General features: G+C 41.3%; 1 protein-coding gene across 9 annotated transcripts in view; it reads right to left on the reverse strand.

The window, feature by feature from the left end:
• Positions 1-15,032, reverse strand: part of FHIT (fragile histidine triad diadenosine triphosphatase) — a 638,275-nt gene that overhangs the window by 142,887 nt on the left and 480,356 nt on the right. For all 9 annotated transcript variants that reach the window (XM_076346544.1, XM_076346535.1, XM_076346541.1 and 6 more), the window contains 2 exons: positions 13,983-14,128; positions 13,068-13,097 (listed from right to left, as the gene is read on the reverse strand). In XM_076346544.1, coding sequence (XP_076202659.1) covers positions 13,068-13,097; positions 13,983-14,128 — 176 coding nt within the window. The remainder of the gene's footprint in view (positions 1-13,067; positions 13,098-13,982; positions 14,129-15,032) is intronic.

Genomic DNA, 15,032 nt, shown 5'->3' on the forward strand with positions numbered 1-15,032 from the left:
TTTAGAGGAGAAATGTGCATGGACACACCACACTTAGCACTGGTCCTTGCATACAGGTACAGGCAGAAACAAATTTGTTCTGACTGCATATGTCATTCCCAGTCCAGAAGCAGAGACAGCCTCTTAGCCCAGGCCCGAGCCCATGCTAACAAATCCAGTCTGTTTGCATCTGTCCACGCAGACATAACCTTAATGGGTTTCATCTATGATGAAAAAACAAACTAGTTTCTCAGGGTTCTCCACTTGGGCATGCTGTCCCTCTCCCTGGGACTGCCATAGCGAAGGATCCCATTCGCACTCTGCACAAAGCAAAGCCCCAGGACATGGGAGAAGGAATGGGAGAGAGAAAAGCTCAGGACAGAAGCAAGACGTGGTGCAGATGTAAAACTCAGGGAACAACAAAATGTCACGGATACAGGTGAGCCTTCCCGGCACAGCCAGAGCAGAGCAGTGCCCCATGACTCTGTGCTGCCTCTAAAGGACAGAGCTATTATCAACCCCAGCCTCTTCATCTGCTCAACAAAACAGGCATAATGACTTGGCCCTTCTTTAAATCACTTTTGCCGCAACAATTTGGTTGGTAAAATTGAATTACCAGTCTGCTGCACCTAGCAAGGGCCTGAGAACTCCTGTGAAGTACTGAGGCATCTCAGACTCAGAAAAAGGCAGTCTGTGATAGAAAAGAAAAAAAGGTATGTGGAGACCTAATGGTAAAAAAGAAAGCTTCAGAATGAATTTTACTCAGCTGGCTAATTACTACAGGTGAATTTTCCTCTCTGAAAGTGAACAGTTTATCTCCAAAGTAGGTAACTGTGTTAAAGTAGGGAATCTAAGCTTCTCTCCTCAAATCTTCTGGCTGTAATCTCAGTTAAGGAGACAGTGTAATTGTTAAAAGATTCATTTGGTTTTCCTCAATTTATGCCAATTGTAGCATCATTCCTAGACATTTGAAATATTAATATACGAAAAGAAATTTTAAACAAAACCAGAAATGCTTTTATTTACAGAATTCACTATTTGGAAGCTGCAATTTATTATTTTTCCCTTCAAAATCAAGGGGCTGCAGAGTTTTTATGTATTGAAAGAAAATCATGAGCAGCAGCAGCTAATTCAGACACAGAATAATTTATTTAAAAAATCTTAATCCTTACTGGCAACTTATCTACTAGTCAAGCAGGGAATTTCTCTCCAGAAAAGGCCTGGCAGTTGTACTGAACTGCATCCATAGATGCCAATTTCTTCTATGTGATCCAAAACTGAGAAGAGGACAAACCTACCAACCTGGTTTTTCCAGGTAACTGCCTACATTTTAGTAAGAATCAGGCTTTGTTTCATGATTATTCCTTTCTCTTTTTGAAGACACATCTCAACATTTGGTACGTATATGTGTGTGCAATCTGCCTGGAGACACGAGCATTCAGATTTCTGCAAGAGGGAAGGGGTTTAGAGTATTTCTGTAGTTCTTCAGGGAGTGCTACTCCTCACTTGCCTAAAAAAGCACCACGGTGCAAGCAGCAGAGCATTGCTCAATAGCTGTCACCGAAAAAGTAAAACAGAAAACAGCAGTGTGGAGTCATAGACCTCTGAAAAACACCACTAGTGGAGATACTGCCTTGTGGAGTTGCCACACAGAATCATAGAATAGTCTGGGTTGGAAGGGACCTCTAAAGGTCATCTAGTTCAATCCCCCTGCCATGGGCAGGGACATCTTCAACTAGATCAGGTTGCTCAGAGCCCCGTCCAACCTGACCTGGAATGTTTCCAGGGATGGGGCATCCACCACCTCTCTGGGCAACCTGGGCCAGTGTTTCACCACCCTCAGCATAAAAAATTTCTTCCTTCTATCTAGTCTAAATCTACCCCCCTTTAGTTTAAAGCCATTCCCCTTTGTCCTGTTGCAACAGGCCTTGCTAAAAAGTTTGTCCCCATCTTTCTTATAAGCCCCCTTTAAGTACTGATAGGCTGCAATAAGGTCTCCCCAAAGCCTTCTCTTCTCCAGGCTGAATAACCTTAACACACTCAGCCTTTCTTCATAGGAGAGATGTTCCATCCCCTTGATCATTTTTGTGGCCCTCTTCTGGACCCGCTCCAATGGGTCCATGTCTTTCTTGTGCTGAGGGCTCCAGAGCTGGACACAGTAGTCCAGGTGGGGTCTCACCAAAGCAGAGTAAAGGGGCAGAATCCCTTCCCTCGACCTGCTGGCCATGCTTCTTTTGATGCAGCCCAGGATACGATTGGCCTTCTGGGCTGCGAGCACCCATTGCTGGCTCATGTCCAGCTTTTCATCCACCAGCACCCCCAAGTCCTTCTTGGCAGGGCTGCTCTCAAGCCCTTCATCCCCCAGCCTGTGCTGATACCGGGGGTTGCCCCGACCCAGGTGCAGGACCCTGCACTTGGCCTTGTTAAACCTCATGAGGTTCACACAGGCCCACTTCTCGAGCTTGTCCAGGTCCCTCTGATGGCATCCCATTCCCTCCGGCGTGTTGACCGCACCACTCAGCTTGGTGTTGTCTGCAAACTTGCTGAGGGTGCACTCGACCCCACTGTCTATGTCATTGATGAAGATATTAAACAGTACTGGTCCCAATATGGACCTGTGCAGGACACCACTTGCCACCAATCTCCATCTGGACATTGAGCCGTTGACCACTACCCTCTGGATGTGACCGTTCAACCAATTCCTCAACCACTGGAAAATCCACCCATCAAATCCATATCTCTCCAATTTAGAGAGAAGGATTTTGTGGGGGACCACGTCAAAGGCCTTGCAGAAGTCCAGATAGATGACATTCATAGCTCTTCCCATGTCCACTGATGCAGTCACTCCATCACAGAAGGCCACTAGGTTAGTCAGGCAGGACTTGTCCTTGGTGAAGCCATGCTGGTTGTCTTGAATCACCTCCCTGTCCTCCATGTGCCTTAGCATAGCTTCCAGGAGGATCTGTTCCATGATCTTCCCAGGCACAGAGGTAAGGCTGATTGGCCTGTAGTTCCCTGGGTCTTCTTTTTTTCCCTTTTTAAAAATGGGGGTTATGTTTCCCCTTTTCCAGTCAGTGGGAACTTCACTGGACTGCCACAACTTCTCAAATACGATGGATCGTGGCTTAGCAACTTCATCCACCAGTTCCCTCAGGACCCGTGGATGGATTTCATCAGGTCCCATGGACTTGTGCACCTTCAGGTGCCTTAGATGGTCTCGAACCTGATGTTCTCCCACAGTGGGTGGTTCTTCATTCTCCCAGTCCCTGCCTTTGCCTTCTGCGGCTTGGGTGGTTTGGCTTGAGCACTTGCTGGTGAAGACCAAGGCAAAAAAGTCATTGAGTACCTCCACCTTCTCCGTGTCCCAGGTAACCAGGTCTCCCATTTTGTTCCAGAGAGGGCCCACATTCTCCCTAGTCTTCCTTTTATCACCGACGTACCTATAGAATCTTTTCTTGTTGCCCTTGATGTCCCTGGCCAGATTTAATTCTAACGGGACTTTAGCTTTCCTAACCTGATCTCTGGCTGCTCGGACAATTTCTCTGTATTCCTCCCAGGCTACCTGTCCTTGCTTCCACCCTCTGTAGGCTTCCTTTTTGGGTTTGAGTGTGTCCAGGAGCTCCTTGTTCATCCATGCAGGCCTCCTGGCGTTTTTGCCTGACTTCCTCTGTTGGAATGCATCGCTCCTGAGCTTGGAGGAGGTGATCCTCGAATATTAACCAGCTTTCTTGGGCCCCTCTTCCCTCCAGGGCTTTGTCCCATGGCACTCTACCAAGGAGATCCCTGAAGAGGCCAAGGTCTGCTCTCCTGAAGTCCAGGGTAGTGAGCTTGCTGTGCGCCCTCCTTGGTGCCCTAAGGACCTTGAACTCCACCATTTCATGGTCACTGCAGCCCAGGCTGCCCTTGAACTTCACATTCCCCACCAGCCCCTCCTTGTTGGTGAGAACAAGGTCCAGCGTAGCACCTCTCCTCATTGGCTCCTCTACCACTTGGAGAAGGACGTTGTCATTGATGCATTCCAGGAACCCTCCGGATTGCTTATGCCCTGCCGTGTTGTCCCTCCAACAGATATCGGGGTGGTTGAAGTTCTGCATGATGACCAGGGCTTGTGAATGTGAGGCTGCTCCTGTCTGTCTATAGAGGGCCTCACCCACTCTTCCTGGTCAGGTGGCCTGTAGCAGACCCCCACTGTAATGTCACCTGTCCCTGCCCTCCCTTTAATCCTGACCCACAAGCTCTCGGTCAGCTCCTCATCCATCCCCAGGCGGAGGTCCATGCACTCCAGCTGGTCATTGACATAGAGGGCGACACCCCCTACGAGCAGCACTGCATAAGCTGCAGGTCTTTACTCCCATCACTACAAGCAAGTGAAAGGAAAACACAAAATGGTGAGCACCACACAAGAGGTGCACTGGCATCCATTCTCGTTCAACCTCAGAAACTGCTATTCCAGCAACGTTTCCATCACCAGCCAGCGTGGGCTTTTCCTACTGCTAAACAAATGAGGAGGGGCCATTTGATAAAGCTCCCAGAGACTAGATTTTAAAGGCATATTTCAAATTCTTTCAAACTACAGCTTAGCTTTATGGAATGACCCTGTGTATGAGTGGTCTTGCCAGAGGGCACCCAAGCAGCTTTCGGGAAGGATCGGGGAGATGAGGCTTGAGAGAGGGGTTTTGCTTTATTTTGCAGGAAGCTCTTGGCTTGTCCAGCCTGGCTTGCAATGAGCATGATACAAAAAACCACTGCAGTATCCAGAATGCTTGACTTTTCTTTTTTTTTTTTTTAAACAGTAAAAATATTACATACTTTCACCCTGTCATCCTGTCTGGAGCTTGCTGAGCAATTTTTATTCTATTATTTTAAACTTAGTTTTCCATTTCTAAATAATTTCAAGCAGAGGCTTTTCTTTCTCTGAAAGAAAGAAAGTCCTACATGGGCTGACATGGTGCTGCCAGAACAGACTAAAATGCCTGGACTAGATCAGAGGTACTTGTATTTCAGATGTGCTTAGAATTTCAATAGGTGATAGGACAGTGTAACCACCTACGCTTTCATATGATAAAGGAACATAGGGCTAGGAAAGGCCTCCATTGCCTTGCTATCACATGCAAAAACATTACATACACTCTTTCCCTATTGACATTTTTAAGCAACAAACTCATTCAAGCTGTGCAGGCTCTCTGGGGAGCTGCAGGGACAGCTTTAAGTAGACAGCTCTTTCATTTTCAGAAGGGCAGGTGACTTTAAGGGAAAAAAAAATATGGAGTCAACTTAACATTTTCTTTATTATAGCATTGATAAGGCAGCCAGGACTCTAATAAATGGGTTCCCTTTGTCTGGCTGAAACTGGGTCATTAACACGAGCAAAGTACCGTGATTCTGCCCTTCCCTGGGAGACTCGGGATGTCACAGCATCCAGACAGACAGCTGAGGCACCAAAGTTTAACACAGATCAGTCAACTAAAATGCCCTTGGGCAAGAACACCCAGTAAACTCAACCACAAAACAATTTAAGTGTGGGTAAATGCCTGCTTATAGGAGGCACACTTGGCATGAAGAAAAGAAGTCTGTTTTGCACATGACCCTTTGACATCCCTTCTAATCTGTGGTCATCATAGGAATAATTTTATGGTGGATCTTTGGAGGAAGCAAAAGCAGTACCTGGTAAGTAAGAATGCAAAGACAAATGTGCAAAATCACATGAGGTCAGAGCACTGGCACACAATATTCTGTTATAAAGCATTATATTAATTTTTAGAAAGAGTCAGAAACATATTAAACTGAAATCTAGCTTTGCAACACTTGCTTAATAAACAATTTTCACCTACTACAAGACACAGAACAGCATCAAGTTACACATCTGAATTAAATGGGAATGCTTTTGCACACTTCTTAGTGAGTTACATTCTAGCTGAACGCAATGTTTTGTTACAAAAAAAAAAAAAAGAAAGAAACCATTCCCTGTTAAATGAAGAGGTTTACAAGATACGAGCTTGACAAAGAGAAAAAGTATTATGGATGAGATGGAGCTTGGAAAGAAATTCATACACTAACCACACAAAAATTAATCAGACAGCCTTGACTGTGCTATTAATGATTTTAGACCTCATGCATTGTCTGGGATTTCTAGAGGTTTTGCATTTACAGTACAATAGGGTATTTGTAGGACCTGTACTCAAGAATGGCATTTGAGCGATTGTACATACTCTGAGACAGAGAATGATTTAAATGCAAAACGTATTGCTGTAACATGGGAACAAAGAAGTAAAAGATACTTTCTAATTAAAACATAGGAATTTTGATTCTAATCTCAGTCATTGTGGCGCAAATGAAGAGCAGCATGTAGAGCAATTAATGGATTTCTCAACATCCCTCCCCATTTTTTTTTTTTTGTCATGAAATGGCAATTCAGTAAAACAGAAAGCATTTCCAAAAGAGGTCTTGTTTTCATAAAGAAATTTTTTTTTGTCAAAATACCCTGTTATAACATTTTCAGAGGAAAACTTTTCCACCTTTCTGCTAGAAATACTTTCTCATTTTGAAATGTAACTGTTTATAGGAAAAAAAAAAAAAATTGAAGAGCTTTCAACCTCCCAAATAAACCCTTCTGAATGACTGATTTGTTCAAGATTCTTCTGTCATGAAAATTGTAAATATCTGAACACATACCAGAAAAAAAAAGGTATATTTAAAATGCTTTTGTCAAAGCAGGAACAGGCTCTCCTGGAGCTGCACAGAAGGGCAGAGCGTGGGGAGCCCTGGCAGTGTTTAACCCTTCCCTGCAGTAATCAGTCAGGTCACTGTGGGCAGCATGAAGCAGTGTCCCAGCACAAGCAGGGCTCCATGGGGTGACTGCTCGCTTTCCACTTGGACTAGCACAGCCACCCACAGCCCCAGTCTCTCCCCGGGCTTGCAGGGCTCTGCTGACACATGATGTGGCTGCTGGGGACTGGGACAGGCACATCTGTGCTCCCACGGACATTCCTGAAAGTGCACACACCCTTCATGTTACGCACATGCAAGTACCTTTGCAGGTCTGCACGCATTACCTGCAGTTTAGCTCTCACCCATTGACCTTTGGGAGAACAAAAAAGCCAGTGGCCAGTGCTCTGCAGGTCTGCTGCTGAAGGGGATCATGCCCAGCAAGGGAAGAGTTAGATGCTGGATGTGGCCAACAGAGCTGCAGGACTTTTAATATCTGTACACTAAGGCAATTTAAACAAGCATTTGAGCCCACTTACTTGCTTATTATAGTTTAATTTAGACAGCGTCAATAACTCTGACTAGCTCTGGGGGTATTTTTGGAATTAAACTACCTAAAGAGAATATTCATCTAAGAAATCCATATGGCAGGAAAGAAGGGTAGAATTGCTGGCATGGAATAGTAAAATATTCCTTCTCATTACCATTCTTCAACTTACATCTTTTGAAATTTCTTTTACTTTCCTCATTTATAGTTGCACATTTTTAATCCTGTTTTGTTTTTTTTTTTCTTTACATTCTAGTCCATACAGACTATTCTGTGTTCGTCCAGGGACAGAGAATGATACTACTTTACAAGTCAGGGGTACAGCATGTCATGACATTCACTACTGGAAATTCAAAACCATCCAGATTCAGAACCATCATAATTCACTGCTGAAGAGAATCTTTCAAAAATTTCTGTCCCCATCCCTTCAGGGAACTTCACAACCCGATATTTCTAGATCAGACTTCATTATCCAGGTCATCATTTCAATTTATCAGTGCCTTGGAGCCTTTGGTATTCTCAGCTAGGATGGTGTCACGTCCATCAATCACTAGGCTGTTTCCACATTCCCAATTTTCTTTCATCTCTTTCAGTCTTCAAAAAACCTCTATAACTTTACATGAGTGTATACTGGACATATACATTTCTTACTGTTGTCAACTGTTACCATGTTTTAAGTACAGGAACTGATCTGTACAAATTAAGGGGGCCTTAAGAACCATTTTCATTCTAGGTCCTGCATATTATTATTTGTATTAAGGGAGGGTTTACAGATCCACCAGTGCCTCTTTGGTCTATAAGCATGGCAAACAAAAAAGCAATATGATGCTTTTCCTGGAAAGCTTATAGTTCAGTCAAAACCTAAATGTTACATGTAATGAACAGGAGTAAGGACCTGAGAAAGCAAAGAGGAAATTGGGACTCTAGCGCTATATCCATTAATTGCATCATAGGAAACATAGGTCTGGCCAAAGGACTGAAAGGAGAATTAGACCAACACAATGCAGATTTTGAAAAGGGCCTTGAAGGAAAGGGCAGGAATTATTACTTAGAGTGAGTAGAAAACAAAGAGCTAGCAAAAGGCTTTAAGGGAGGGAGGGCAAACTATCTGGATGCCCCTGCTGCTTCCCCATCTCTGTAAGGGGCAGTATAATCCCAGCTTTGAAAACATACACCACTAACTTCCCACCACAACCCACCCCAATGTAAGTATAGTACTGAAATAGAAAGAAAATTATGAGCTCAAAACAGACATAGCAGCCCTGAGACTACTGAATTTGCTGTACCAATTACCTATCTGCAATATTACATAGTGTCCAACCAAATACTATTAGTGTGGTTCTCAAAGCAATTCAAAGAGACTGCTGTACTTCATCAAATCATTTTTGGACATCTCACAAGATTTCAAGAGAATCATCATTCTTAAGAGTAAAGCAAACAAGACCATTTGTTCACGTTTCAGTACAATATGGTTTTCAAAAACTTGTTTCTTTCTTCCATGCTTTTTCTACTTGAATTTTTATATTTGTTTAGACGTAAGAAAAATCTTTGCATTTCTCAAATGCCAGCTTTTTTTGTTCCTTTAAGAGAGCAAAAGGTGGTTTCCAATACTCCGTTAAACAAGGACTCACATCTGCCAGTCTGCAGGGAAAGCAGGCTGAGGCATCAAAAGTATTGCAGTTAGGGAATTTAATCCTTCTGATGTAATCAGTCTGCAATGCGATCTGATTAAATTTAAAGACTCAAACGTGAAGTCCAGTACTTCAGGTCCAGAGATAAGTAGACAAATAGTATGAAAAAGTAGTCTGCTGTGAGCTTAAATAAACCCTAGACTCTACAGTTCAGGTTAAGATTTCTAAAGAATGCAAGCCAGGTGGATTGATTTAACACAACATTAAAAAAACATCTGGGAAAGAAAAACATGTACATCAAAAAATAATCGTGAGACAATCTTCTCAGTGTAAAATAATTAGTGGAATGTGTGACATATAAAATAAATTTCTGCACATATACCCACACTGCCACCATCAGCCTTGCTTTCTCATTTATTTAGGTAAACCTATAATTGGCAAACAGGCACTTACTCATGGATACCAGTGGCGGTGCTGAGCTGCTGGAGACTGACACTGCTGCAAAATAGAGTATGTGTTCATATGTGTTTGTGCAATGGACACTGGCTGTGCAATATTATCTTGTCTCTACAGATAAATTAGTTGCATCATGCTCCTGCCAGCTTGATTTCTTTAGCCTTTACGGAGCACAGAGTACATGGAGTTTCTTGTGATTGAATCTCACATAAAAGGTAAACCTGAGAGTTTATTCTACACTATGCTATACATCCACCAAGGCATCTAGAGCATTTGCTGACTTGATGTTGAAAAGAAGGCTATAAAATATATTGGGGAAATCTTGAAACGTCACTCACTTGACATAGCAATAAGAGCCCTGCATTAAGATGCAGAGCTGATTTCCCTGATCCATGAAATTGCCTGGATATTTGAGGCATTCTCAAATAGGACTGGCATGAAGCTCACACTCCATTCCTGGCACAAGGACACCATGGTTTTTGTGTTCTCCAAGAAAAACAGAGCTCAAAATTGCAGAGATAAATATTCTTTAGAAGATAATTCCTTCCTTTCTCAAGTAAGAAGAAATAAGTATTCAAAATGTCTTTAATGCTGGAAGATAGTTATTCTTGCTGACACACTGCCCAGAGATGCTCAGGTTCTCTGTTGTGAGTTGGTGCAAGAACCTCTTACAATAAAACACAAAGCGTGCAAGTCTGTGACCACCTTTGGAGAGGGACATTCGTCCCTCTCATAAATAGGTGACAGGACTGGAATAGGTACAATCTGTGGACGGCTATGAAAAAGACTACGATGCAATATATTGTACTATTTTATGGTCTGAGATCTGGGACGTGGTTCAGAATTCCTTAGCAAATGTATATTTCCAGCTGCTAAAGTGTAAGAAAAGACCCATCTACACTTCCAAAGTATTGGTGAGCTGGGGGTCAGGTATAAGTATAATTTCTTCCAAAGAGCCATCCAATGCAAACATACAGACTGCAATAATAGGGGAATTTGAAAGAACCATAAGCTTCCCTAGAACGCTGTCCTGCAGGCTCTGCTACCTTAGATTCAGAGGAGGACAGTATCCACAAGGAACAGAGTACAGCAATAACGGAGCTACATGTTAGATTATAAACAGCTTCCCATTAGGTAACTAGGAAGGTTTTAGTCCAAGAGGCACCACTATAGTATCCTGACATTGCAGTACGTGGTACCTCTGACTGAAGCCTGCACACACCAGCAGGTTTCACACCAGCACAATGAACGTGTAACACTGGCAGACAATCTTATTATTGATTTCTAGCCAAAATCGCACTGAAAGGGTAATCTCCTTTAAACCTGATGCATGCACTGCACATATAATTTTCAGCATCTCTATAGCAAAGAAAGACCCGAGACTCATATTCAAACTAAGGTCCAAGAGTTTTCTTGGACATGGATTATCATTCCTTCTTGTTGACAAGGAAAGAGAATTTCCGAATCTTTTTCAGGTAAAATTTCTCAGTCAGTTTTTGTCTTCAGCTAGGCTGATAGCTCTTCCCATTTTGTAGTAAAGCTGTGCACTGACCAGTTTAACAGCCTGTACTCTTCCCCTGCTTCCTGTAATTCTCTTCCTACATAGCACATACAGTAGCCTATATTTATACAGGTATACAGAATTATACAAAATATGAATGGAAAGGACTCTTGAAGCCATCTGGTATGTGACCCCATTCAAAGCAAGATCACCTGCACCTAATTAGCTCCTGACATACGCTTGCCTACCCTGTTGAAACAGACACTCCACAAACTCCCTTGGATATTTATTGTGATGCTTTGCTATTCTTACTATTAGAATGTTTTTCTAATGTTTAGTCTGTTCCAGAAATTTTTATTAAACGTTCCCTTAGAGAAAGACTGGATTATTGTGCATTCTGATACATGAAGAAAAACACATACAGAAACACGACACATTGAATTTAAGGTTCATAAATTATTTGTAGCTCACATAGATGGTTTTTCAAACTTTCTGATTCAAAACAGTTTAAATGGAACTAGCTATTTATGTATCCACCCTATTGTTCACTTTAAAGACGATCTTGATCATAGTAATTTCTTCCCCTATTCAAGTTTTGAAAGCTCTAAGTTCTCTGAAGAAAATAGTTCTTGGCATTTTTGGATGATAAACATCCCAAAGTGATGATGATAAATTGCAGTGTTGCCCAATGATGCAGAAAAGTAGAGAAACGTAAACTGCTAACCTCTGATTTATGAATACACACTCTTTATTGCAGAGTCTGGGGTTCACAGCTGTAGGAGCAGGTCATTTTCATCTCACTGCTTATTGAAAGTGTGAGAAGGAAGCACGAAGGGTGGTTACCATTTTGCAATGTATTGGATAGGTTAACACTTAATGCTTTTTGACTCTGTTACAAATACAAAATAATACAGAATTTTTTGCCTTTTTAAGGCCTACATAAGCATTTGTTACTGTTCTCAATCACAGAAGATGGGAATTTTTACATCTAGTTTTGCTCATTCATACTAGCAAATTTTCTCACATTTTAATATAATCATTCCTATAAACCATTTCTTTACACGGAAAAAATATTTGTCCAAGATATTAAAAGAAATCCTGTGATCTGCTTGTTAAAACATGTTGGTGTTAATGACAAAATTTACTTCGGGAAGTATTTAAACTGAGACTTTCACCTATCAACAGGCATTCCCAGAGAAACCCACCCAATGCACTCTAAGTCATGAGCCGAGGAACCTGTTTTGTTGCAGTACTGAAGTAAATTGTATTACATTCCTTCATCACTCCTCAGCTTCCCAAAGCTTGGGGATTTTCTGATTTCTTCTCCTCTCTCCCTATTACCTCTCTGCTAAATATTTGAAGCAGGCAACAAAAAGGAGTAGGAAAAATAAGGTCAATACAGCAAATTGGAAAGAAGTAAAATGTTTCTGTACGCCATCATTTGGTTGTTACAGTTATCTTAATCAACCCAAACAGCTTCTTTGAGACATCTAATTTGATTTTACAAAGTGCTAACCCATAGCCATATTTGACTTTCCTTTGATTCCAAACGTAAAAAATAGCCTTTATCCAATGTTCAGGCATATAATCTAACTACACATGCATTTGCATTTGCATTACGAGGCAGTGAAACATGGCTGGAGAGCCATCTTGGATGTTATCTATACTATTACTCAAGTGCAGAGTATAATCATAAATCCTTCTCTTCCCCTCCATGCCCCCGCCTTTTTTTCAGAAGTACACTTAAAATCTGTTTTTAAGCTTCACTGGCTCCATTACATTTGAACTTCAGTAACAAGAATGTGATGTGAATAGGTAGAGAGAAAGCACAGACAAAAGGTATATTTTCATAATGTGGTTCAGTTTAACTGTTCCTATAATTAGCTACAACTCATTAGGCAATAAAAAGACAAACAAAGGGATTATGAATGGAAGGGCAATATTTTCTCCATAAAACAAACAAAAAACTTTAACAGATGCCTCTTTTCTAAGGCTTTCCTTGCATAAATACACCCAGCAGCTTAGAAAAGATATTTTCATGATTGAAAATTTTTGCCTAGAAAGAAAACCTGTAAACATTATCCTGTGCAATTTCAATAAAAAGTATTTACAGCTATTGTACACTCGGGATTTTTTTATCTCAAGGATAAAATAACGATACAGCAATGGTCTGCAGACAACTAGCTTTGATCTTTTATTAGTTCTTATAATTGTCTCTTAATTTGTGTTCTGCATAATAAGCACTCACCTTCACCGTTTGTCCGGCTTCGGGGCCATCCTGTAAGCAAAAGGAGAAGTCTCAGGTTAGAGGAACTAACAAGGATCACACAAGGATTCAGAAATCTTACTCAATAATAATTTACATCCAATTTCACTGTATGTTAATTTAGCATATTCTCCTGGGGACCATTCAACACAAAGTTTTTGGACAAGGCACCTTTCCATATCAGGCCATGGCAAAGTGAGAAACTGTATCTTAGACAACAATGACAGTTGTTATTTTTCATTCTTTCAGATCATATTTTTTAATAGCTAGCAATAGATTTCTGATCCTCGTGAATATAAAATCAGACACGTAAGTGAGAATTTAATCAAAGCATGCTTGCTTAAATTCTTATTCTAAGGAAATGGGCTTCGTTGCCTGATTTGCTTTAAATAGAGCTCTTTTTTGGTATAAAAACATGCAGCACAAATAACTGAAAGGTCAGAATTGATAACATATTTACATGGCTACATCTCTCTGCCTGCATATAAATAGCTGTGAGCAGGAATTACCTGTTTCCGTCACAAGCAGTGGATTACCTGCTGAACAGGGAGATGTAGCTGCCTTCTCTAGGTCAATCCTGCAAACACTTCTTTGAAGGAAGAGTATTTGCTGAAATACTCACAAGCAAGCACTGCATTTGGGAGTGTTCGCAGGCTTATGCCAAAGTTTTGCAGTTATTAATTATCCACACTTTTCTGCTGGTTTGCCTCTTAGTTTTTTTTCAATGGAAAATCTGGCAGACTGCAATGCAGTTATTGAGCTTCTTTTTTATTATTATTATTTTGCATTTATTGCCCCTTGAAGTATGAATGTCCTTTTGTCATTGGACTAGGGAAGAAGGTTGAAAGCTTGATAAAACAAACCATTAAACCTTTTTTAGTTGACTGGTTTACAAACCTGAATTGAAATGGTGAGCGAAGTGCCGCAGAAGTGTTTCTCCACCACATTGCCAACCCTTTGCGCCGTATGAAATAAATCGGCCACTTCCTCAGGACACAAGTCACGGAAACGCTCCACCGGCCGCAGAGGACAAACAAGGACATCTGAAGGTGGTATTGTCAAGGCACAAATGCAAGTCTGAGTGGTCCAGAAGGACAAGTGACCCAATCCCTAGCCTGTAACCTGCTTCTGATCAATTCTGAATTGCCTAAATTCCTCCTCTCCAAGGTTTACAGCAAGAGCAACTAAAACATAAAGCTAAATACAGGGAATCATGATGCTTTATTCGGGAGAAGTTTCCTCAAACCCCTCAGATACGGGCAAAATTACTAAAATAATGCCCATGTGTTACTACCGAGACATCTGAAGGAAAGCGAAGTTTTCACAGTCTCTAAGTTACCATTTTGATGGAGAGATGCTCGTATTTAACACCTCTGAAAGTCAGAGACATTTCCTTTGTGATTAAAAATGGGAGAAAGCCAAAGGAATTTAACATGGGTTTGGGTGTGTGATCTGAGACAGCAGTTTTACAATGCTTTTCCACATACGTGGTACGTATTTTTGAAAATCTTGATCTTACACCTCTAATTTTAGGTACCTAAATGTGAAAAAAGCTGACGTTATGCTGATATTAGCAGATCACTTATCTCTACATCACATTAATTAGCATTCACAAGGAATGCTCACCTGTCATAAATATTACATGTTTTTAGAAATACATTAAGATAATTAAGACTATTCCCTTTTAAGCGCGGTGTTCACAACGCTGCAAATATACTTTGATTTTATTCTACCTTGGTGACTGTGCTTCGTAAGTCAGTGAAATGAAGCTATAAAGTAAACAATGGAAGTACACAGACGCTATTCAGAGTCACCTGATCTGCTGTGTTCACAGAAATTAATAATTCCTATGATTCCTCACTTGAAAGCCAATTTTGTAACATTATTAATAGGGTGAAGAATTCTTAGCAGAACCTCAGTTGTATAAATCCAACAAGGAAGCACTTG

Source organism: Aptenodytes patagonicus, chromosome 8 (assembly GCF_965638725.1).
Source record: "Aptenodytes patagonicus chromosome 8, bAptPat1.pri.cur, whole genome shotgun sequence".
Classification (NCBI taxonomy): Eukaryota; Metazoa; Chordata; class Aves; order Sphenisciformes; family Spheniscidae; genus Aptenodytes; species Aptenodytes patagonicus.